General features: G+C 64.8%; 2 protein-coding genes across 2 annotated transcripts; both read left to right on the top strand.

Annotated features, from left to right (window-relative positions):
• The first annotated feature begins 330 nt into the window (after positions 1-330).
• On the top strand, positions 331-1289 carry Hes5 (hes family bHLH transcription factor 5). The gene is made up of 3 exons (XM_070036930.1): positions 331-384; positions 463-628; positions 1015-1289. Exons 1-3 carry the CDS (start codon positions 331-333, stop codon positions 1287-1289), a joined length of 495 nt encoding a protein of 164 aa, XP_069893031.1.
• Positions 1290-3469: 2180 nt separating this feature from the next.
• On the top strand, positions 3470-18825 carry Pank4 (pantothenate kinase 4 (inactive)). The gene is made up of 19 exons (XM_070037161.1): positions 3470-3650; positions 6808-6890; positions 7353-7567; positions 7851-8034; positions 8302-8394; positions 8703-8856; positions 9122-9303; positions 9793-9874; positions 10116-10216; positions 13503-13658; positions 14793-14905; positions 15018-15105; positions 15669-15820; positions 16418-16473; positions 16655-16704; positions 17199-17303; positions 17751-17851; positions 17975-18043; positions 18427-18825. Exons 1-19 carry the CDS (start codon positions 3497-3499, stop codon positions 18638-18640), a joined length of 2352 nt encoding a protein of 783 aa, XP_069893262.1. The 5' UTR covers positions 3470-3496; the 3' UTR covers positions 18641-18825.
• The last annotated feature ends 1768 nt before the right edge of the window (positions 18826-20593 follow it).

Genomic DNA, 20593 nt, shown 5'->3' with positions numbered 1-20593 from the left:
AGGCCCCGGGATGCTAATGAGGGCGAGCGCGTTCCCACAGCCCGGACATTGTGCCGCGCGGCCCACCTGCTCCTCGGGGAGCGCCCATTGTGCCCGCGCCAATTCACAGGCAATTTAGCGTGCGCTAATGGGCCGGCGCCTTTGTGCGGCCCGCGCCGCCATTGGCCGCCGAGTGTGGGAACGGCCGCGGCGCCCGGGCCCCAGGCGCCGGCGCCTCCGCCCGCGCCTATAAAGGGCCGGGCGCGCGGGGCCGCGGCTGCGCCAGCCCGGGACGCCGGCCCGCCCGCTCCGCCCCGCGCCCGCCCGCCCGCCCGCCCGCCCGCGCCAGGCATGGCCCCCAGCACCGTGGCGGTGGAGATGCTCAGCCCCAAGGAGAAGAACCGAGTAAGTCCCCGCCCGCCCGACGCGCGGCCCCCGGGCCCCGGCCCCCGCGCCGCCCGCCTGACGCCCCCCCTCCCGCAGCTGCGGAAGCCGGTGGTGGAGAAGATGCGCCGGGATCGCATCAACAGCAGCATCGAGCAGCTGAAGCTGCTTCTGGAGCAGGAGTTCGCGCGGCACCAGCCCAACTCCAAGCTGGAGAAGGCGGACATCCTGGAGATGGCTGTCAGCTACCTGAAGCACAGCAAAGGTGAGCCGCGCGCCCCGCGCCCTGCTCGCGCTGCCGGGCTTCGCACCGCCCTGTTCCACGCCGCCCGCGCCCCCCTACCCCGCGCCCCGCGCCCGGGCTGCACGCCGCCCCGCGCCCCCCTGCCCCGCGCCCGGGCTGCACGCCGCCCCGCGCCCCCCTGCCCCGCGCCCGGGCTGCACGCCGCCCCGCGCCCTCCTACCCCGCGCCCGGGCTGCACGCCGCCCGCGCCCCGCCGCCCCGCCCGCTCACGCAGCCCGGTCTCCCCGCGCCCCCCTACCCCGCGCTCAGGCTGCACGCCGCCCCGCGCCCCCCTACCCCGCGCCCCGCGCCCGGGCTGCACGCCGCCCCGCCGCCCCGCCCGCTCACGCAGCCCCGTCTCCCCGCAGCTTTCGCCGCGGCCGCCGGCCCCAAGAGCCTGCAGCAGGACTTCAGCGAGGGCTACTCGTGGTGCCTGCAGGAGGCCGTGCAGTTCCTGACGCTGCACGCCGCCAGCGACACGCAGATGAAGCTGCTCTACCACTTCCAGCGCCCCGCCGCGCCCGCCGCGCCCGCCAGCGAGCCCCCGGCGCCGGGCGCCGCGCCGCCGCCCGCGCGCGCCTCCGCCAAGGCCGCCGCGGCCGCACCGCGCCCGCCCGCCCGCGGCCTCTGGCGGCCCTGGTGACCCGCCGGCCGGGGGGCCCCCCGCGCGTCCGGCCCCGCCCCGGGGGGCTGCCCCGCGGGCCGGCCGGCCGGCGGGCGGGGGAGCTCATTCTTAGAGAATGCGCGCGGCGGCGGCGCGGGGCCCGGCGCCCTGGGCCCGGCCGCGGCCGAGTGTCTGACCCCGCGGGGTTGAGCAGTTGACTTCTGCGAAGTCCCGGGCCGCCGGGTTCTATGACGTTCGTAGGGTCGGGCGCGCCCGCGGCGCCCCGGCCGGCGGAGGACTTGCTCCGAGCCCGCGGCTGCCAGGCCCGCGCCGGGCAGGCGGGAAGGGCCGCGGGCGCCTTGCCTTTTGTGAAGGCTGACTCTTGGTGTGTCCTCATAGGAACGGACTCAGCGCGTGGCCGCCAGGGCTGGGCTGTCTGGGAAGGGCGGGTCTCCACTATGATCCTTACAGGGTGCTGCTGCGCTGCCGTGTGGGTGGGCGCGTGTGGGCACGACTCTGGACTTGGCAGGCGAACGCTTCATCGCGTGGGGAGCCCACCGACCGCTCTGCACAAGGGCTTCTAATAAAAGCTGTCAAGACATCCGCTGTGTGTGCCTTGCGTCTGTCCGTCGGTCCTTGGCAGCCACGGGGTGGGTCTGCAGGGGCCCACGGGCCCAGGAGGGGTGCCCCTGCTTGAAGGGCTGAGGAGGAAGCAGGGAGGCGGGAAAGGCAGGGCGGAGAGAGGCCTCTCGCTTTCTACACACTGGAGATGACTGGTTCCTACTGGGGACTCGGAGGGGCTGGCAAGGTGACCTTTACCTTTACCGAGAGGGAGGCAAGGGCACAGTGCATCTCCTCTTTCCACAAAAAAGGATGTAGCTGGGCCACACAGAAGGAGAGCTTGAAAAGACTTCTCTCCCTGCCCTCCTCCTGCCCCACCACAGTGACCTCAAGGTGCCCCCGGGCACCTGCTGGACTAAGCCAGGCTGGCCAGCTTTGGTCAGTGCTAATCCACAGAATGCCAGCCATGAACCTTGCCAGGGGCTATCCTTGGCTTCAGAAAGGACACCTATTTTTAGGCAAGCTAAAACCTGTGGGCCACGTCTGTAAGAACCAAGACCCACAGCTCCCAGGCACAGTCTCTCCCCAGGTGAAATCCACGGGGCACGGGGTAGGAAGGAGCTGGGTATGGCTGCACATTTTCTGAAGGACAAGTCACAGAGGTGGACCAGGCCCTACCCCGGTTTCTTCCTCGCCCAGCATTTCCCCCCTCCCCTCTCTTCAGAGTACTCCTCCAGCCCAGGGCCTACCAGTGGCCTCTTGGGGTCTCTGGTGAGCAGATCCAGCCCACATGTTTATTGCACAGCAGCAGCATTTGAGTGAGTGGGAGTTGGCTCTGGGTATGGAGAGAAGGCAGGGCACAGCTCAGTGCCAGGTGCCTTCTGCTCCAGGGAGCAGACCTGCCTGCCCCGGGGCAGGTTCCCTCCCCTGCAAGCACACACCCTTGGGAAGGAAGCACCTGTTTGGCTGTCTCCACGGAAGCCGTGCCAGGTCCCTGAGCTCCCGGGCAGTACTGCGCTCCCAGGAGCCCGCTCAGCTGACAGTGATACTCTCAACTTGCAGACAGAGGCTGAGGACAGGAGACTCTTAAGTGACCTGTCCAGGACCACCAGAGGCAAGTGCTGACCCCCCCCCTCAGTTCCTTCCCAAAGCATCCAGGGCCTCCACGAGGACAGGCCTTCCTCTACTCACCCCAAGCCTTGCCCCCCCCCCCCCCGGGGTCGTGCAGAAACCCTGCCTTGCATTAGGCGGCCTCTGCTTCCTTCTCCCTACGCCGGTCAGCGTGCACAGCTTCCTCTGCTGCTGGTCCCGGACACAGGAGGCCGGGGAGGGGGACCTCGGCTTCCACGGAGTGCACAGGACTGTCAGCACCGAAGGTCACATGTGGGGGGGGGCAGAGGGCGGGTCACCCTCGCGAAGGTCAGGGGACATTGCAGCCGCACGCAGGGCCAAGTTCCCATCCGACCAGCGCGCGGCTGCGCGGGCCCAGAACACTCCCAGTTAACACCTGGCCGGCTGGGGTAAGCCCCAACCATCCCCGGGTGCAGGCCGGGCCTCGGGAGGACCCCTGGGACCGGCGCCCGGGCCGCCCCGCCCTCCCGGGGCGGGGCCTGGGCGGGGCCGGGCTCATTAGCATAATGCATGCGCGCGGCGGTTAGCAGTCAAATCTATGCGCATAGATCTCCATGGCCGACGAGGCGCCGGGCACTTCCAAGATGGCGGAGTGCGGGGCGAGCGGCGGCGGGAGCAGCGGGGACAGCCTGGACAAGAGCATCACGCTGCCGCCGGACGAGATCTTCCGCAACCTGGAGAACGCCAAGCGCTTCGCCATCGACATAGGTGGCCGGGGGCCGGGGGCCGCGGGCCGGCGCGGCGGCGAGGCGGGCGCGGCGGGAAGGACGACGGGCGGGGCGCGGGCCGCGCACGGCCTCGCCGGGACTTGTAGTCCGCGGCCCGGCGGCCCGGCCCGGCGGCGGCGGGGCTGCGGCTCCCGGGGGCCGGACCGGGGCACGCCGGGGCTCGTAGTCGGCGCGGCGGCGGCCCTGGTGCGGTCCGGGGCGGCGGGTCCGGTGCCGGCCCGGTGTGGCGGGTCCGGGGCGGGTCCCGGGGCGGTGGGCCGCGGTGATGCGGGTCTGGTGCGGGTCCCGGTGTGGCGGGTCCCGGTGTGGCGGGTCCGGGGCGGGTCCCGGGGCGGTGGGCCGCGGTGATGCGGTCTGGTGCGGGTCCCGGTGTGGCGGGTCCCGGTGTGGCGGGTCCGGTGCGGTGGGCCGCGGTGCGGGTCCCGGTGAGGCGGGTCCGGTGCGGTGGGCCGCGGTGAGGCGGGTCCGGTGCGGTGGGCCGCGGTGCGGGTCCCGGTGTGGCGGGTCCGGTGCGGTGGGCCGCGGTGCGGGTCTCGGTGTGGCGGGTCCCGGTGTGGCGGGTCCGGTGCGGTGAGCCGCGGTGCGGGTCCCGCTGCAAGGTCCCGGGGTCTTCCGCGGTTCGGAGACCACTCTGCCCCGGCGGTTGACAGCTGGGCGCGCCGCCCGGGCTCGGGGCGGCCGGCAGGTTCTGGGGACCCTGGGCGCCCGCGCCCTGGCCACGCCCCTCCCGTGGACTCCCGGGACACTGAGGCACCGGAAGGGGCCCGAGCTTGTCCAGGCCCCTGTTAGGAAGTGGCGCCGTCTGGATGGGAGCCCAACCACCCTTTAGCTTGGAGGTCCATCTCCTGCTTGGGGTCCCATCCACTTGGGGGTCCATCTCCTGCTTGGGGTCCCATCTCCTGCTTGGGGGTCTCATCTCCTGCTTGGGGTCCCATCTCCTGCTTGGGGCCCCATCTCCTGCTTGGGGGTCCAATCTATTGCTTGGGGGTCCCATCTCCCACTTGGACAGCCCCATCTCCTTCTTGGGGGAGGCCCCATCTACTGCTTGGGGTCCCATCTCCCACTTGGAGGGCCCCATCTCCTTTGTGGGGGCCCCATCTCCTGTTTGGGGGGCCCCACCCCGGCCCCCTCGAAGCCTGTGTGCTGTCAGCAGCCTGCTTAGACACAGGCTTCTCCCATTCCTCTTCCCTCACCCAGGGCTGTGGGTCCAAGAAACCACAACTGCCCGCGCCCTTGGCCACTCCGCGCTTCTGCGCTTCCAGATAGCGACCTCAGGTCAGCTGCACTGGCTGCTGCGCTGCTTTGGAAGCTGGAAGCACCCAGGGACGACTTGTTTATCAGAACATGCCGGTGGTTGTGACCTGACTGGATTTCTGGGGGCAGTGAGGCAGGAAAGGGCCCCAGGTTGTCCCGCCCTTGCCTGGTGCCCAAAGCTGAAAGGAGCCAGACAGGTGGTGGGAGAGCGGCCCGGGGCCTGACAAACAGGAGTGTGAGTGCCCAGGCCCTCGGGCCACTGCACTTAGCAGGACTTGCCCGTAATCACTAGATTGGTGCCAGCCTCAGGGCACAGAAGGCTGTACCAGGGTGTGCAGGGCCTGTCTTCTGCCAGCTTCACCGTGCTCACTGGACCAGCACCTCGGCCCTTTCTGCTACCTCTGGGGGGAGGAGTAGGTACCTACGGCCTTACCTTGGTGGGCTTCTCAGGGCAGAGCACTGTGCATGCAGGCACATGCCAGGGTGTCCTATTTGGGGTGTGGGTTAAATTTAACACCAAAAACACAGATTCTGGGACTTGGGACTTTGTAGTAATTCTGGAGCCTCCTAAAACCCATCTTTATGCCTGTGCAGTGTGTGTATGTGGGGGGGGGGCGATTGGGGATTGGACAGGAAGCGTTTGGCATTGCTCTGGGGCCGGGCCAGGATGGGGGTAGGGAGGAGAGCTCAGGGGCTTAGGACAGCCAGGGAATGAGCTTAAGTCTGTGACATGTTCACTAACGGGACATGGGCTGGTCCACAGCCTGACCAGGCAGGACTGGCAGCAGGACTGGCAGCCCTGGCACTCAGAAGAGGGCTTTAACTTGCTAACTAGGAGGACTTTGGCCTTCGGATACCTTTGGTGTTTCCACATCTGTGTGCAGACCCGAGTATTTGCTCTCACATATTCCCGTGATACCTTCGCACAGTGCAACCATTTAGAAATAACTGTAGCCTTCTCACTTGCCTGGTGAGAGGGTTCTTTCCTTACCACGATCCTGGCCGGCCCTGTAGGAAAAGCCGTTTATAGAAGTCATTCTGTATTGCTGAGCTTTCTGGTTTTTTTTTTCTCCTGCTTGTCGGTCGAGGGCCTTCAAACCCTTGAACACAGTTGTACCTTTTCTTTGCTCAGGAGGGTCGACAAGCTGTGGCTTGTCTTTGGCAGTGCCTTTTTGGGACTATCTTCTCTGAAGTATGTCTAAGGTGAACAAAGGCTTCTTGCTTTTCTGGGAGCTCAGCATCCACTTAGGTGTAATACCCCCGGGGCCATGGGGCCCCTGTGACATTGAGAGGCTGGTGCCTGGAAGCCTCTGTCTGACTTCCTTTGGACATTTGTGGGGCTTGGGCTAACTTGAACTCGAGCACCCAAGAGCCGGGAGGTTCTTTCTGGCCCTGGTCCCTGCCTTAGATATTGAAAACCACCCACCAGCCATGAGGAGATGTGGTGTGTGTTCCTTATGCCGACGGGAAGCCAGCTTGTTCAAGTGAAAACCTGGGTGCATCAACTCATTTCCTTGGGCCACTATCAAGATCAGAACGTGAAATGGAATTTTCTTAAATGACAGTCGAGTGCACCGGATGCCGGATGGCACTGTTCCTCTGTTAGTGATCAGAGTGTACAGAAAGGAATCTTTGAATTCTTCGTCAGAGACCACACACTACTGGGATCGCTGTTCTCGGTGGTTCCCTGTCCCCGTCCTCTGTCTGGTACCAGTCGGGTTTTAAGTTCACATAGCACCGAATGCCTTGTCCATGGAGGTCACAGTCCCCCGGGTAAGGCTGTTCCTACAGCCCTGGCATTCCCCAGAGAGCTTGAGGAGGACAGTTTCCAGGCCTCCTCCATCTTGGTTCTGATTTTTGCGCGGTCTGTCTTCCTCTTGTAGGTGGGTCCTTGACCAAGCTGGCGTACTATTCAACGGTGCAGCACAAAGTGGCCAAGGTGCGGTCTTTCGACCACTCAGGGAAGGTGAGCCACCATGCCTCTCTGCTGCCCACATACGTCAGCTTGGCTGTTCTGGAAGTTTGTTTTCTTTACTTTTAAAGCTTTAGCAAGGATTTTATTTTAATATAACGAGTTGAAGTAGGGGGAAATGGAAAAAGAAGAGAAATTTTTCTTGCGTGCCATTCAGGAAATGGAGTTAAGGCCTCCTGGAAATTGTAATATTGATACCCATCCCTGAGTCCTCACTTCGTCTCCCTTCCAACCCTCTGTGGGAGCACCCCAGTTCCTGCTCCTTAGGGCAGGTCTTTCCCGCAGGGCTTCCCGGAGGCCCCGGGGTATCCTGGGTCCCTCCCTCCTCTCCTAGGACTCTGCCTTAGGCCCCACCTGCATGCTTTGTGATTGATGAGCTGTGGCACCTGGGGCAGATGGCAGCGCTGTGCTCAGAACCCCCTGGCCTTGTCCTCTCAACACCCCGCTGAATTCCAGGACACAGAACCAGACCATGAGCCCCCCTATGAGATCTCGGTTCAGGAAGAGGTGACAGCTCGTCTGCATTTCATCAAGTTTGAAAACACCTACATCGAAGCCTGCCTGGACTTCATCAAAGACCACCTGGTCAACACCGAGACGAAGGTCATCCAGGCAACAGGAGGTGGAGCATACAAGTTCAAGGACCTCATTGAGGAGAAGCTGCAGCTCAAGTAAGTGGAGAGGGGTCCCAGGAGAAGAGCCCCAGCCCCCTGGTGGCTCCGATGGGTGTGGTGTGGCCCTGGGCAGCTGGGCTCCCTGTTGCAGTTCCTGCCTTTACGCGTGGACGCTGGAAAGCAGATCTGTCTGTCAGACTGAGAAGCTGAAGCTTGGCAGCGTCTCCGGGTTGGAGCTCAGGGCACAGCCGAGCAGCTCTGTGCCGTGGCCTGGCAAGCACACCACAGTTAGTGCCCTCTGGGCTGGGACTGCTCCACGTGGCCGGCTCTTTCTTTCCAGAGTGGACAAGGAAGACGTGATGACCTGCTTGATAAAGGGCTGCAACTTCGTGTTGAAGAACATCCCACACGAGGCCTTCATGTATCAGAAAGACTCCAACCCCGAGTTCCGGTTCCAGACAAATCACCCCAACATCTTCCCGTACCTTCTGGTCAACATTGGCTCTGGAGTCTCCATCGTGAAGGTGGGTCTCAACTTCTCAGAACTCTGAGCCAGTGACTCAGTGGCCACTCGTTGTCCCCTATGTTGGAGCCAGTGCTGGGCACAGGGCCAAACCTGACACGTGTCACAGAGGCGGTGCCCAGGCTCACGGAGCCGATGGCAGAGGGGTGAGCAGGCCCTGCTGCCGGTGTTGTGGCCACACCCCTGTAGCTGCTCTCGGGAGTGGACGGGAACAGCCCTGGCCGAGGTGGCCTTTGTGGCTGACTTATCCACCCTCGCTCTGTCCCAGGTGGAGACAGAGGACCGGTTTGAATGGGTTGGCGGGAGCTCCATCGGAGGCGGCACCTTCTGGGGCCTTGGGGCTCTGCTCACCAAAACAAAGGTATGCTGGCCTGTGGAGACCTCCGCTTCCTGCCCCTTTGCAGGAAGGTCTGTGGCTGGAAGGCTGTAAAGGGCCTGTCGTCCTGACACCGTATGGGCTCCGGACTCCCCAGCTGAGCTGGAGGGTTTGGGGGGCGGTGTAGATTGCCAGAGCAGAACCAGTGAGGTGGTCTGTGGCCTCCGATTTTCCTTTGCCTCTGATCCGGGGTGCTGAGGGGAGCTTTTTGTGTTCCTTTAGCAAGTTGGTTTCCAGGGTAGCATGGACCCCGCCAGCTGCGGGGCCGTCACCACCCCGCTTTGCCCCTGCAGAAGTTTGATGAGCTGCTGCACCTGGCCTCCAAAGGCCAGCACGCCAACGTGGACATGCTGGTGCAAGACATCTACGGCGGCGCCCACCAGACCCTGGGGCTGAGTGGCAACCTCATCGCCAGCAGCTTTGGGAAGTCGGCCACGGCTGACAGAGGTACCTGCCTGGCCGCTGCCACCGGGGTGGAGAGACTGGGCTTGCAGAGCGGCGCGCGCCCACGGCTCCCGCTCGCCGCAGGCCTGGCCAGCGCTCCCGGAACATTAACACGTTCCCAAGGAAGTGCGAGTCAGGAGAAGCGGGCTGGGTGGGATTTTCCTCCTTGAAAACAAAGCCTGGTGCAGCAGAGCCCGGTCCCATGTCACACGCGCATAACCTGTCTGACATCGCCCCCTCACGCCCGCTCTGTTTTCCTGCTCCTCAGAGTTCTCCAAAGAGGACATGGCCAAGAGCCTGCTGCACATGATCAGCAACGACATCGGGCAGCTCGCCTGCCTCCACGCCACGCTCCATGGCCTGGACAGGGTGTACTTCGGGGGCTTCTTCATCCGTGGCCACCCTGCGACCATGCGCACCATCACCTACAGCATCAACTTCTTCTCCAAGGTGACCGCCCGCTGACCATCCAGGAGGACCGGCGTGCTGACCAGGGCTGTAGCTGGCCACGGGGCACGGAGACACTGGAGGCACCGGGATGGGGCCACATCCGCCACCCCTTGCAGCTGGGCTCCCCGGGGCCCGGACAGCCCCCCGGGAGACCCAGACCCGCCCACCCGGCCTGGCCCTGCTCTCTAGCCAGTTGCAGGCATTCTGCCATTCAGCAGTGTGAGACTGCTGCCAGGCACAGGCACTCCAGGGCTTAGTCACTGACGAGCGCATCGCCCAGGGCGGCTGGTGGGGCGGCTTCCTGGAGGACACTGTCTCCGCACAGGACCACCCTTGCGTCCCGGAGGCCACGGGCTGCTCCCTGGCACTTGGGTCCTCCGGTCCCCGGGTGGCATGAAGTTGTGAGCAGAAGTTGGGGCCTCAGGCGCGGCTGGTGTAGAACAGTGCTGACCAGACACTGATTGCTGCTTGTGGGCTTGGCTGTGGCAGGGAGAAGTTCAGGCGCTGTTCCTGAGACACGAGGGCTACCTGGGCGCCATCGGGGCATTTTTAAAAGGAGCCGAGCAGGACAGTAAGTAGAGTGTGGCCGTGCGCGCGCGCGCCTCTGAGCGGTGGCAGTCACGTAGGCTGGGCCTGCGCTCGCGGCTGTCCGGGGAGCCGGGCCGGGGGGGGGCGGGAGCGGCAGGCCTCAGCACGCCTCAAGAATGGGTATTTCTAGTATTTAATAAGTGATTTTATCCCTTTTCCTCCCCCACTTTCCCCTTTTGAATCAAGGGCCAGGCTGACACGGTGACGGCTTCTCGTTTTTCCAGATCCTAACCAGTACAGCTGGGGCGAGAACTACGCAGGCAGCTCGGGGCTGATGAGCACGGCGCCCGAGCTCTGCCTGGCGCAGCGGACCAGGAGCGGCATGGTGAGTAGCCGCCGCCCGCCCCTGCGGCCGCGACCCCTCGCCTGTCTGCACCCCAGGGAGCGCCGGGGCTGGCTTCCCAGAGCCAGGGCCTCTCCCCAAGGCGGGGCCCGGGCTCCCAGCACTGCCTGCACAGCGCTGGGCACCTGCCCTTCGTCCCTGTTCCGTCCTGTACTTCAGGAAGTCTGTTGTTCCCCGTGTGGACGAGGCCCTTTGTGTCTGGGCTTGTGCTCTGGCGGGAGGTGAGCTGAGCACGTTGCACCTGTGTGAGGCCTGCTGAGGGCCCCCCCCCCCCCCCCCCGCCAGCCAGGGATCTGCTTGGCAGGGCTTGTCACCCCGCAGGCTCTGAGCTTCCCTGGTGATGTGCTGGGGTTGGCACGTGACTTCTGTACTCACTGTACACATTGGACAGGCCTTGTAAAGGCCAGGGTGGCCGAACAGCACGCATAGGTACCAGGCTATCCCAGGACACACAGGTCCAAGGCTATCCCAGGACACGCAGATCCTAGGCCATGCCAGGACACACAGGTCCAAGGCCATCCCAGGACACGCAGGCCCAAGGCTATCCCAGGACAGACAGGTCCAAGGCCATCCCAGGACAGACAGGTCCAAGGCTATCCCAGGACACGCAGATCCTAGGCCATGCCAGGACACACAGGTCCAAGGCCATCCCAGGACACGCAGGTCCAAGGCTATCCCAGGACACACAGATCCTAGGCCATGCCAGGACACACAGGTCCAAGGCTATCCCAGGACACACAGGTCCAAGGCCATCCCAGGACACGCAGGTCCAAGGCTCTCCTAGAAGACACGCTATCTCAGGATGCAGAGGCACGTCTTCTCTTCCTGGTTGGGGTGAGGGCAGGCCTCCTGGTGCTCGGGCGGCCCATGTGTGTTGCACATATATCCTTTCTGGGCTGGGTACAGGTGGAGACTGTGCTCAGGGTCTCTGCCCGAGCGCCTCATTCATGGAGTGCACTGCGATGCCTGCCCCAAAGTAAGCGAGGTGGGCACAAGGACTTCCCAGGAGCGCCAGGAGCCCGGCTGATGCCCTGCTCTTGGGCTGGTGATGTGTCCTGCTGACAGATGGGCACATGTCTGACATTTTTGGGGTGGTTGCTTCCAGAAGAGCCAGAACCAAAGTTTCTTGAAGCTTCCTTTTGCCAGGAAGACTGGGTGGCACTGAAGGCCACTTGTGCCAAGCAGGAGGAAAGCTAGGAAACTGGTGGCAGCCTCTGCACCCCTTTCCCCAGTTGGTTCATTCCCTGCCATCTGGGGCAGGTGTCTCGTCCTTCCGGTCTCACTGTCCAGGCGGCCTTGCTCTGCCCCTCAGTACAGGCCCACACACCCTGGTAAAGGGGAGCCTGGGTCCAGGTGTATGATGTCCCTGATAGTTGCCAAGGGCAAGGCAAGGTTGTCCCTGGTAGAGGTCACTTTGGGCTGGGCTGTGTCCCTTTGTGTGTGGGGGGGGGGGCGGGGGTCATGAGGCTTGAGCTCTGGGCCTGGGCGCTGTCCCTCAGCTCTTCAGCTCAAGGCGAGCGCTCTACCGCTTGAGCCACAGCGCCACTTCCGGTTTTCTAGTGGTTAATTGGAGTCTCATGGACTTTTTTGCCCTAGCTGGCTTTGAACTGTGATCCTCAGATCTCAGTCTCCTGAGTAGTTAGGATGACAGGCGTGAGCCATCAGCGCCCGGCTTGCTGTGTCCTTTTGATGGTTCCTCTGGACCAGGACACCTGCACTCCAGTGCGGGTGCTCACTTCTGACATGCTCACGTGCTCGCTGCCAGTGACTGGGGCGTACAGATGGCCATGGACGCAGCTAAGTGAGCTGAGGGCCGGTATGTGCTGGGCAGTCTGGCAGCCCTTTGTGGAAGGATGGATGTGGAGCCAGGGCACTGCCCAACGAGACTGAGGGACGGCACCCCGAGACAGGCAGCCCAGGAGACTGCGTGTCGGGAGGAGGTGGCGTGGGGACACGGGGACACTGGGTCAGGAGGAGATGGAGTGAGGGACACGGGGACACTGGGTCAGGAGGCGATGGAGTGAGGGGACTCGGGGACAGTGGGTCAGGAGGAGATGGAGTGAGGGGACATGGGGGGACACTGGCTCAGGAGGAGATGGCGTGAGGGAACATGGGGACACTGGGTCAGGAGGAGATGATGTGAGGGGACACGGGGACACTGGGTCAGGAGGAGGCAGAGTGAGGGGACACGGGGACAGTGGGTCAGGAGGAGATGGAGTGAGGGGACATGGGGACACTGGGTCAGGAGGAGGTGGAGTGAGGGGACACGGGGGGACACTGGGTCAGGAGGAGGTGGCGTGAGGGGACACGGGGACAGTGGGTCAGGAGGAGATGGAGTGAGGGGACACTGGGTCAGGAGGAGGTGGAGTGAGGGGACACGGGGACACTGGGTCAGGAGGAGATGGAGTGAGGGGACATGGGGACACTGGGTCAGGAGGAGATGGAGTGAGGGGACACGGGGGGACACTGGGTCAGGAGGAGGTGGAGTGAGGGGACACGGGGGGACACTGGGTCAGGAGGAGATGGAGTGAGGGGACACGGGGGGACACTGGGTCAGGAGGAGATGGAGTGAGGGGACACGGGGACACTGGGTCAGGAGGAGATGGAGTGAGGGGACACTGGGTCAGGAGGAGATGGAGTGAGGGGACACGGGGGGACACTGGGTCAGGAGGAGATGGCGTGAGGGGACACGGGGACACTGGGTCAGGAGGAGGTGGAGTGAGGGGACACGGGGACACTGGGTCAGGAGGAGGTGGAGTGAGGGGACACGGGGACAGTGGGGTCACTGAGGAGTCCTCGGTGCTGCGGAAGTGGGGTGGTGCTAAGGGACGGCAACGTGGCGCGCTGGCGGGACAGATTGGAAACCTTGAGGTGTAGACCCACCCCCGCCAGGCCAGACGACAAGTCCAAGGAGTGTCCACGCGGTTCTAGGAAGGCGAGTCGAGGGTTGTGCGTAGAGACGAAGGGGACTGTCACCTGCCCCTGTAGAGCGCAAAGCTTACAGCTGTCAGTTCTTTCTGTCTTTTTTGTTGTTGTTGTTGTGGGGCCTGAACTCTGGGCTGGGCGCTGTCCGTCAGCTCTTCAGCTGTAGACTAACACTCTGCCACTTGAGCCTCAGCCCCACTTTTGGCTTTTTCCGCTTACGTGGTGCAGAGAAATCAAACCCAGGCCTCATGCATTCGAGGCAAGCGCTCTACCACTGAGCCACCTTCCCAGCCCTGGTCAGTTCTTTCTGAAAGCAGACGGTTGCTACTCCTTGGCTTCCCAGTTCGACCTGCTGGAGATGGACCGCCTGGAGAGGCCCCTGGTCAGCCTTCCCCTCCTTCAGGACCCGTCCTCCTATGTGCCCGACACCGTGGACCTCACTGACGACGCCCTGGCCCGCAAGTACTGGCTGACCTGCTTTGAGGAAGCCCTGGATGGGGTGAGGGTCTGGGCCCAGGGGGAACCTGTGTGGGCACCCAGGGCTCCAGGTGCCCAGTCCCAGAAGCAGCTGGCTCCAGCCCTCTGAGGAGTCGCAGGGTGAAGACAAGGTGGAAGGCAGGGAGGGGTTTTCCAAAGCCACGCAAGCTGGGTTTAAGTCCAGGAAGGGCGATTCTGCTCTTGGGCACAAGGCAGCTCCCAGCTGCACAGCAGAAAAGCCGGAGTGGGGCGGGGGCCTGGATGCTGGCCAGTCCGCTCCTCTAGGCTCCGCTGCCCGCCCGCGGCTGGGCATCTCAAAGCCACAGCTGCTGCAGACAAAGTTGTGCTCGGCAGCCGCCGGCCTGCTTCTGCTGAGCCTCCTGCCCAGCCGGCGGGCCTTGGGGGACCCAGCCACCCCACTGTGTCCCTGCTTCCGGAAACAGGATGCAGCGGCTTCGCACTGTGACGGAGTATCTGGCAGGAACAAAAAGGAAGATTTATTGCCAGGAAGCACAGAGGGAGAGGCAGGGAAGGGCCAGGGCAAAAGCGTCTAAGACCCCCTTCAAGCCAGCCCACCACCCTTTTTAAGGCCCACCTCCAGCCACGACCCACTGTCCTCAGACACACCCCTTCCCAGGTGTCTGTTCACACCGACTGCGTCCGCCTCTGCTGGGGGCGAGTCTGCTCTGTCCAACCCCCAGGTCATGGCCTTGTTGGGGTGAGGCCCAGGAGATGGGGCGGAGTGTTTCCCCACCTCTCCGTAGCCAACATTGGTGGTAACGCTGGGCCTAGCTCTTGGGCTGTGGCTGGAGGCATGGCCCCGCTGTGCTCTGGCGCTGTGGTAGGAGCTCCCGCTTCTGCTGGTCTCTGCCCTGGCCCTTGAGCAGCTCACGTGTGAGCCTCGGACCTCACAGTTGGCAGGAGGGCGCAGGGGAGAGCCCGCCTCCGTCTCGCACAGTAGACACGGGAGAATGGCGCAGGACAGGCCCTACCCACAGTGAAACACTAGGCAGATGGCCTTGTCACCAGTGCCACCAGTGCTTCCACAGAGCCTGCTGTCCTGCCGGCGGGGGGGGGGGCAGCCCGGCCGTGGGGGCCTGTAGGGAACGTGCCCAGGGTGGGCCTGGGAGCCCCTGACCGCCCGGCTGTGTGGTAGGTGGTGAAGCGAGCTGTAGCCAGCCAGCCCGAGTCTGTGGACGCGGTGGAGAGGGCGGAGAAGTTCCGGCAGAAGTACTGGAGCAAGCTGCAGACGCTGCGGCAGCAGCCCTTGTGAGTGCCGTGTGCCCGGCCAGCACCCCAGGACACCTCTGTGGGGCTCCCCCTGGCCTCGCGGTGGGGGAGTGCCCCGCTCAGCCCCGCTCTGTCCCGGTTCCACCCCCAGTGCTTACGGGACACTGACTGTGCGCAGCCTGCTGGACACCAGGGAGCACTGTCTGAACGAGTTCAGCTTCCCGGACCCCTACTCCAAGGTGAGCCCGCAGCCGCGGCAGGCCCTCTCCAGGTCTCCATCAGCGAAGGCCAGGTGGGGACAGAGCGGCAAGCGTGTTCTGCCCTGAGACCGGGCTCTCGGGTCCTGTCATGGCCGTGAGCTCGTACTGGCCACAGGGCTCAGTCAGACACATTAGCCAGGCCTGCACGTCAGCCCCCTCAGATCCTGTGCGCAGCCAAGTGGCTGCGGGGGCCAGGGGGGGTGGGGATGTGTGAGGGCCACCAGAGGCGCGGCCGCCTGTCTGAGGGAGGGAGCCCATGGACCGGGTGGGACCGCGTGCCCCAGGCACGCACCCTGTGAGGAGATGGCCGCTCTGACTCCTGCACCCAGGCCAGAGCCTCACTGCTCCCCCGCCTGCCCCTGCCCCGCTGCCTGGGGGACCCCGGCTCCTGCCACTTCCCACACCTGGCCCCCTCCCCGCCCCACCCAGGTGTGCCTTGTGTCAGATGGCACTTTAGGCTTGTGCGTCCCCCTCAGCGAGCACCCTTGGGTCCTCAGCTTAGGTCTTGACCTGGCTGTCATGGAGGGCTGGCTTCTCTGCAGGTGAAGCAGCAAGAAAACGGCCTGGCACTGAAGTGCTTTCAGAGCGTGACGCGCTCACTGGACGCGCTGGGCTGGGAGGAGCGGCAGCTGGCCCTGGTGAAGGGACTCCTGGCTGGGAACGTCTTCGACTGGGGAGCCAAGGCCGTGTCTGAGTAGGTGTCCAGGGCCCCCCTGGCCCAGCCCCTTCCTTTGATCCGGAGCACATGAGTGTCCGTCCCCCGACAGGCTGTCTGGCCTGGCCCAGCTGCAGCGGCCGGGACGGCAGACAGGACTGCAGGGTGCCCGTGCTGCTCCGGCCCTGCCTGAGGCCAGGCGCACCTCCCTGAGAGGGAGGGTCGCAGGGGGGCGTGGGCTACGGACTTGACGTTGGCGGGGACGTTTGCGGCAGTCACACACATGGGGCCGCGACGGCTCATGCCCATCGCGAGAAAGGTGCTGTGCAGAGTGGCTCAGTGCCTGTGTGTCGGCCGCCTCGGCACCTCCCCCGGGCTCCTCGTGGCGGGCAGCTTCAGAGGAAGCCGTGTTTGTGCTGGAGAAGTGGCATTCCCGGCCCTCGCCCCACCGGGTGGCCACAGGGAAACGGCACGCCCCCCGGCCCCAGCCTCTGCCGGGGTCACAGGCCTGTCCCGGGGGGTGTTTCAGACGCACACGGAGGACCGTTTCCTGAGAGGCTCCTCCCCACCAAGCTCGGCCGCGTGGCACGGCAGGCGCTGGCCGGTGGGAATGGAACTTCGTTCTTTTCTCCATAGTGTCCTGGAGTCTGACCCCAGATTTGGGTTTGAAGAAGCCAAGAGGAAGTTACAAGGTACACACATGCTGATTTTCAGCATGTGGCTGGGTGGCCCGTGGGCAGTGGCCGGGTGGGGGCACGCCCCCTCAGCACCGGGCTCTCTGTGACCCTGGGTGTCAAGAGGTCCCGCCCTGGAGAGAGGAGCCGCCGGAACGGGCACCCTCGCACTCATTTATTTGGGTTACTGTTTCCACAGAACGGCCCTGGCTGGTGGATTCCTACAGCGAGTGGCTGCAGAGACTAAAGGTGTGTGGGGCTGCTCCCGCCTCTGTCCTGGGGAGATGGGCCCAGATGCCAGCGCCAAGGCCAGGCTGGGGGTCATCAGTCCACGGGAGACGGGTGGAACTGCCCCGGATGTCCCCGGATGCGGTCAGAGCACACAGCCTTGTCTCGTAGAGCTGATGGCAGAAGTTGCCCCTGAGCTGGGAGGCACAGTAGAGGGCTTGGCCAGCACGTGTGTGAGGCCCAACACTGCAGAGAAAATACAACGTCCCTGTTCCCTGCTTGGCCCGCAGTGACCCCTAGCCAGGTCAGCTGGCCTCTGCACCAAAGCCCTCTGGGACTTTTTTTAGCAGCCCAGAGGGACAAGCAGCATAGGGCCCCGCGACTGCCCGTGTCAGTGCCTGCGTGTCCTGGGAACCCGAGAGCCCCGGCCCGGCCCTGCAGGGGCGTGGAGTGGTGGTGTGTGAAATGTTTGGATGCACCTGTTCCCAACTGAACGTCCTGGTTTTGTTTTACAGGGGCCCCCTCATAAATGTGCCTTAATTTTCGCAGATAACAGTGGAATAGACATCATTTTGGGAGTCTTCCCCTTTGTCAGGGAGCTACTCTTTAGAGGCACGGAGGTGAGTGTGCAGGCTGTGTGGGTGGGACCCTTCCCCCGGGCACCTCCACTCGGTGGGGCGAGCCCCGCTGAGGGCCCCTGCGGCTGTCACTGCAGGTAGGTGTGGGCTCGGCTGGGTAAGGATCTGGACCTGTGGTGGCACAGCTCCAGTCCAGGGCCTAAGTTCCGTAGACTAGGGCTGACCCAGCCTTCTGGAAAGCCATTCACTGGGGCCTGGGGACGGGCGTCACCTGTCCCATGGGGTGGGCAGAGTTGGGAGGAGTTGGAGGGCACGCCGAGCTCACTGTCCCGGGCTCTGCTCCCTCCCAGAGGCCACAGAGCGACCAGGCTGCTGAGAGCCCCGCCCCTCAGCCGCTGGCTATCGGGGACCTGCCCAGGGCTGGCCGGGCGCATTGGGGCTGGTCCACGCCGGGCCAGAGCCACAGAGCTAAAGGCCGCGTCCCCGCAGGTCATCCTGGCATGCAACTCCGGCCCCGCCCTGAATGACGTCACCTATGGCGAGTCCCTCATTGTGGCCGAGCGCATCGCGGCCATGGACCCCATTGTCCAGTAGGTGCTTGCCATGTGCAGCCTGTTGGGGGCGGGGCGGGGCGGGGCGGGGCGGGGCGGGCCCACCCGCGGGCGTGGGAGTCGCCGAGGGGGCTCCCGGTGCTGACCCCCTGTGCTCTGCAGCTCTGCACTCCAGGAAGAGAAGCTGCTGCTGGTGCAGACGGGCTCCAGCTCCCCGTGCCTCGACCTCAGGTAACCGGCACCGCCACGGCCGGGGAGGCCGAGGGGGGGCGGTGTGTGACCCCGGAAAGCCACCCGGCCTAGGGGCCTAGAGGCTGGCACCTGTGGGGCTCCGCTCAGTGCCTCTCACATGACTGGCAACTGGATGAGGATGTAGGCTTCTCTGGGAAGGAGCTGGGGTGACCACAGGAGCGCCCGGGCAGCCCACCCAGGCCTTGGGGGTCAAGGCAGCTGCCAGGAAGCTGACCCTGGCAGACAGGCCCCATTAGCCGCGAGCGGAGCTCGGAGCCCCTCCTCCCCCCATGTCCCTGCCGGCCACCGCCTCCTAGAGAAGCGCCACCCGCACGCGTTTCCCACGTGCCGCCTCTCACTAATGCTGCTGCTTCCCCTCAAAGCCGCCTGGACCAGGGGCTGGCCGTGCTGGTGCGGGAGCGCGGGGCCGACCTGGTGGTCATCGAGGGCATGGGCCGAGCGGTTCACACCAACTACCACGCGGCGCTGCGCTGCGAGAGCCTGAAGCTGGCCGTGGTGAAGAACGCCTGGCTGGCCGAGCGCCTGGGCGGCCGGCTCTTCAGCGTCATCTTCAAGTACGAGGTGCCTGCGCAGTGAGGCGCCCGCCCGCAGAGCGCCCCGCCGCTCGCCAGGAGCACCACCCACGGCGAGCCCCGCGCCCACGCTCTGTGACTGAGAGCCGCAGCCCGCGCGCCCGGCCAGCCCTGCGCGCGTCGGGCCAGCGTCTGTCCCGAGTGACTCGCGACGGAATGTATTTAACTGTTAAATAATCTTTTATATATATATACATATATATATATATATATATAAACATATACATAGGTGCGTGTGTGTCTGGTAGGACCTCGTCAGAGGCACAGGTCACGTGAGGCTCGGCTGACCGGCCCTGGCACGGCACCCGCTGCCGCACACTGGGATCTGGATCTGGAGAGCCTGCCCCGCCACAGCACCAGGGCCCTCGGGGGCCCAGCAGAGCCCACAGCCAGTGTGGGTCCCACTGCTGTGATCTGCAGCCCAGGGCTCGGCCAGACGCCTGAGGTCCTCATGGCCATGAGGCTCCATCCTCCGCTGACCCATCGCCCGTGTGTGTGTGTGTGAGGGGTGGGGGGGCGCATAGAGTTGGGCTGCCAGGTGGCTGAGGGTTCTGAACCTGGGCTGCCAGCCAGGCCTTGAAGAGGCTTGCTTACCCCAGGCCCCTCAGATCAAGAGAAATGCAGGGGCCAGCAAGGCCACCAGATCAGTGATGCCCGGCCTGCCCTGCACGGCAGTGGCTCCTTCCCCCCCCCCCCCCATCCCCTGCCGGCCTGCCTGCCCTGCCGTGGCTCTTCTCCCCCTCCCCCTGGCTCTTCTCCCACACACACACACACCATCCCCTGCCTGTCTACCCTGCACAGCAGTGGCTGCTCCCCCCGCCCACATCACGATGCCTGTTGCTGGCCCCGGGCCGTGCAAGTGGTCCTGGGTCTGTCCCGAGTGCTCACCCTTCCATGGGCCACTCAGGCATGCCAGGTAGCCATCATCCAGCTCCTCCCCCTTCTTCCAGCCCAGGGCTTGAGTCTGCTCCCAGGCTACAGTAGGGAAACCTTCCGGCCCGCTCTGCAGCCTTCGTGACCAACTGCTCCCAACCACCCGTGGGCCGGCCCTGTCCTCACCTGCCCCTCCCAGGTTTAGAGCAGCCCCCTGGCCTCCCAGCCGGTGCAAGTCCACCAGGAGTCCTGGCACTTAGGTCTCCCACTGCCCAGGCTGTGCCCGCAGGAGGAGGTGGGGTGGTGGGCCCCTAGGACTCTGCACACAGGCCCCCCACAGAGCCTGCCCTGCACCACCTCAGATGCCTTTCTGTGTAGAGGACCCGGCATGAGCCAAGGCCCTGTGGCCTTCAGGCTTGCCACCTTCCCGCCCGTCTCTGACCCACCCTTTTCCCATCTGGAACGCGTGGGCTGATTTCCGCCTTGTTCCCTGAACAGACCAAGGTCCTGGGCTGGCACATGTCCCCGCCCTGCATCCTGGCTCTGCCCTCACAGGTCTTCGTAGTCAAGCCGGCTGTCAGAGCTCAGACCCAATGGCTGGGTGTTCCTCCCCAGCTCTGGGCACCAGCCCAGGCAGAGGTCACAGAGAGACCACAGCCAGCGAGGTGCTAGCAGGAACCCCCGCCCGGACGTGCTCAGTGGAGAAGGGTTGGCCCGGGTCCCGTGGCTGCCTGTGGGACTGGGGAGCCCAAAAGGCCCCGCTGTCCCCAGCCCTGTGCCCCCCTTCTTGAGGGTCCCCGGCCAGAGGCCATTTTTCCTGATGGGACACATGGGCTTCCTGTGCCAACCGCAGGCTGTCGGTCAGATGTTGAAGCCTCGTATGGGACATCCCGGCGCTCCTGGAATGTGGGGGAGCCCCTCCGGACCTCGCCAGGGGAGGCGGGCGGCATGGAGGTCAGGCCCCAGCCGTGCCCCGCAGGATGGCCAGTCCTGCAGCTTCCTGGGGAGCGGTGGGCGTGGAACCACACGCGGGAGGCTGTGACAGACAGAGGGCCAGGCCTGGTCGCTTGGAGCACAGGCTGGC

Source organism: Dipodomys merriami, unplaced genomic scaffold (assembly GCF_024711535.1).
Source record: "Dipodomys merriami isolate MVZ:Mamm:240054 unplaced genomic scaffold, mDipMer1.0.p SCAF_28, whole genome shotgun sequence".
NCBI classification, from domain to species: Eukaryota; Metazoa; Chordata; class Mammalia; order Rodentia; family Heteromyidae; genus Dipodomys; species Dipodomys merriami.
Note: the sequence above shows the minus strand (reverse complement) of the source record. Positions and strands in the feature narration are given on the sequence as shown.

Bases quoted from the DNA above. Each gene is read 5' to 3' on its own strand.
- Pank4 (XM_070037161.1), top strand. From the start codon at position 3,497: ATGGCCGACGAGGCGCCGGGCACTTCCAAGATGGCGGAGTGCGGGGCG. The intron at 13,659-14,792 runs GTGAGGGTCTGG...GCTGTGTGGTAG, and splicing joins TTGAGGAAGCCCTGGATGGG to GTGGTGAAGCGAGCTGTAGC. The intron at 15,821-16,417 runs GTAGGTGTCCAG...TTTTCTCCATAG, and splicing joins GGAGCCAAGGCCGTGTCTGA to TGTCCTGGAGTCTGACCCCA.
- Hes5 (XM_070036930.1), top strand. From the start codon at position 331: ATGGCCCCCAGCACCGTGGCGGTGGAGATGCTCAGCCCCAAGGAGAAG. The intron at 385-462 runs GTAAGTCCCCGC...CCCCTCCCGCAG, and splicing joins GCCCCAAGGAGAAGAACCGA to CTGCGGAAGCCGGTGGTGGA. The intron at 629-1,014 runs GTGAGCCGCGCG...GTCTCCCCGCAG, and splicing joins CTACCTGAAGCACAGCAAAG to CTTTCGCCGCGGCCGCCGGC.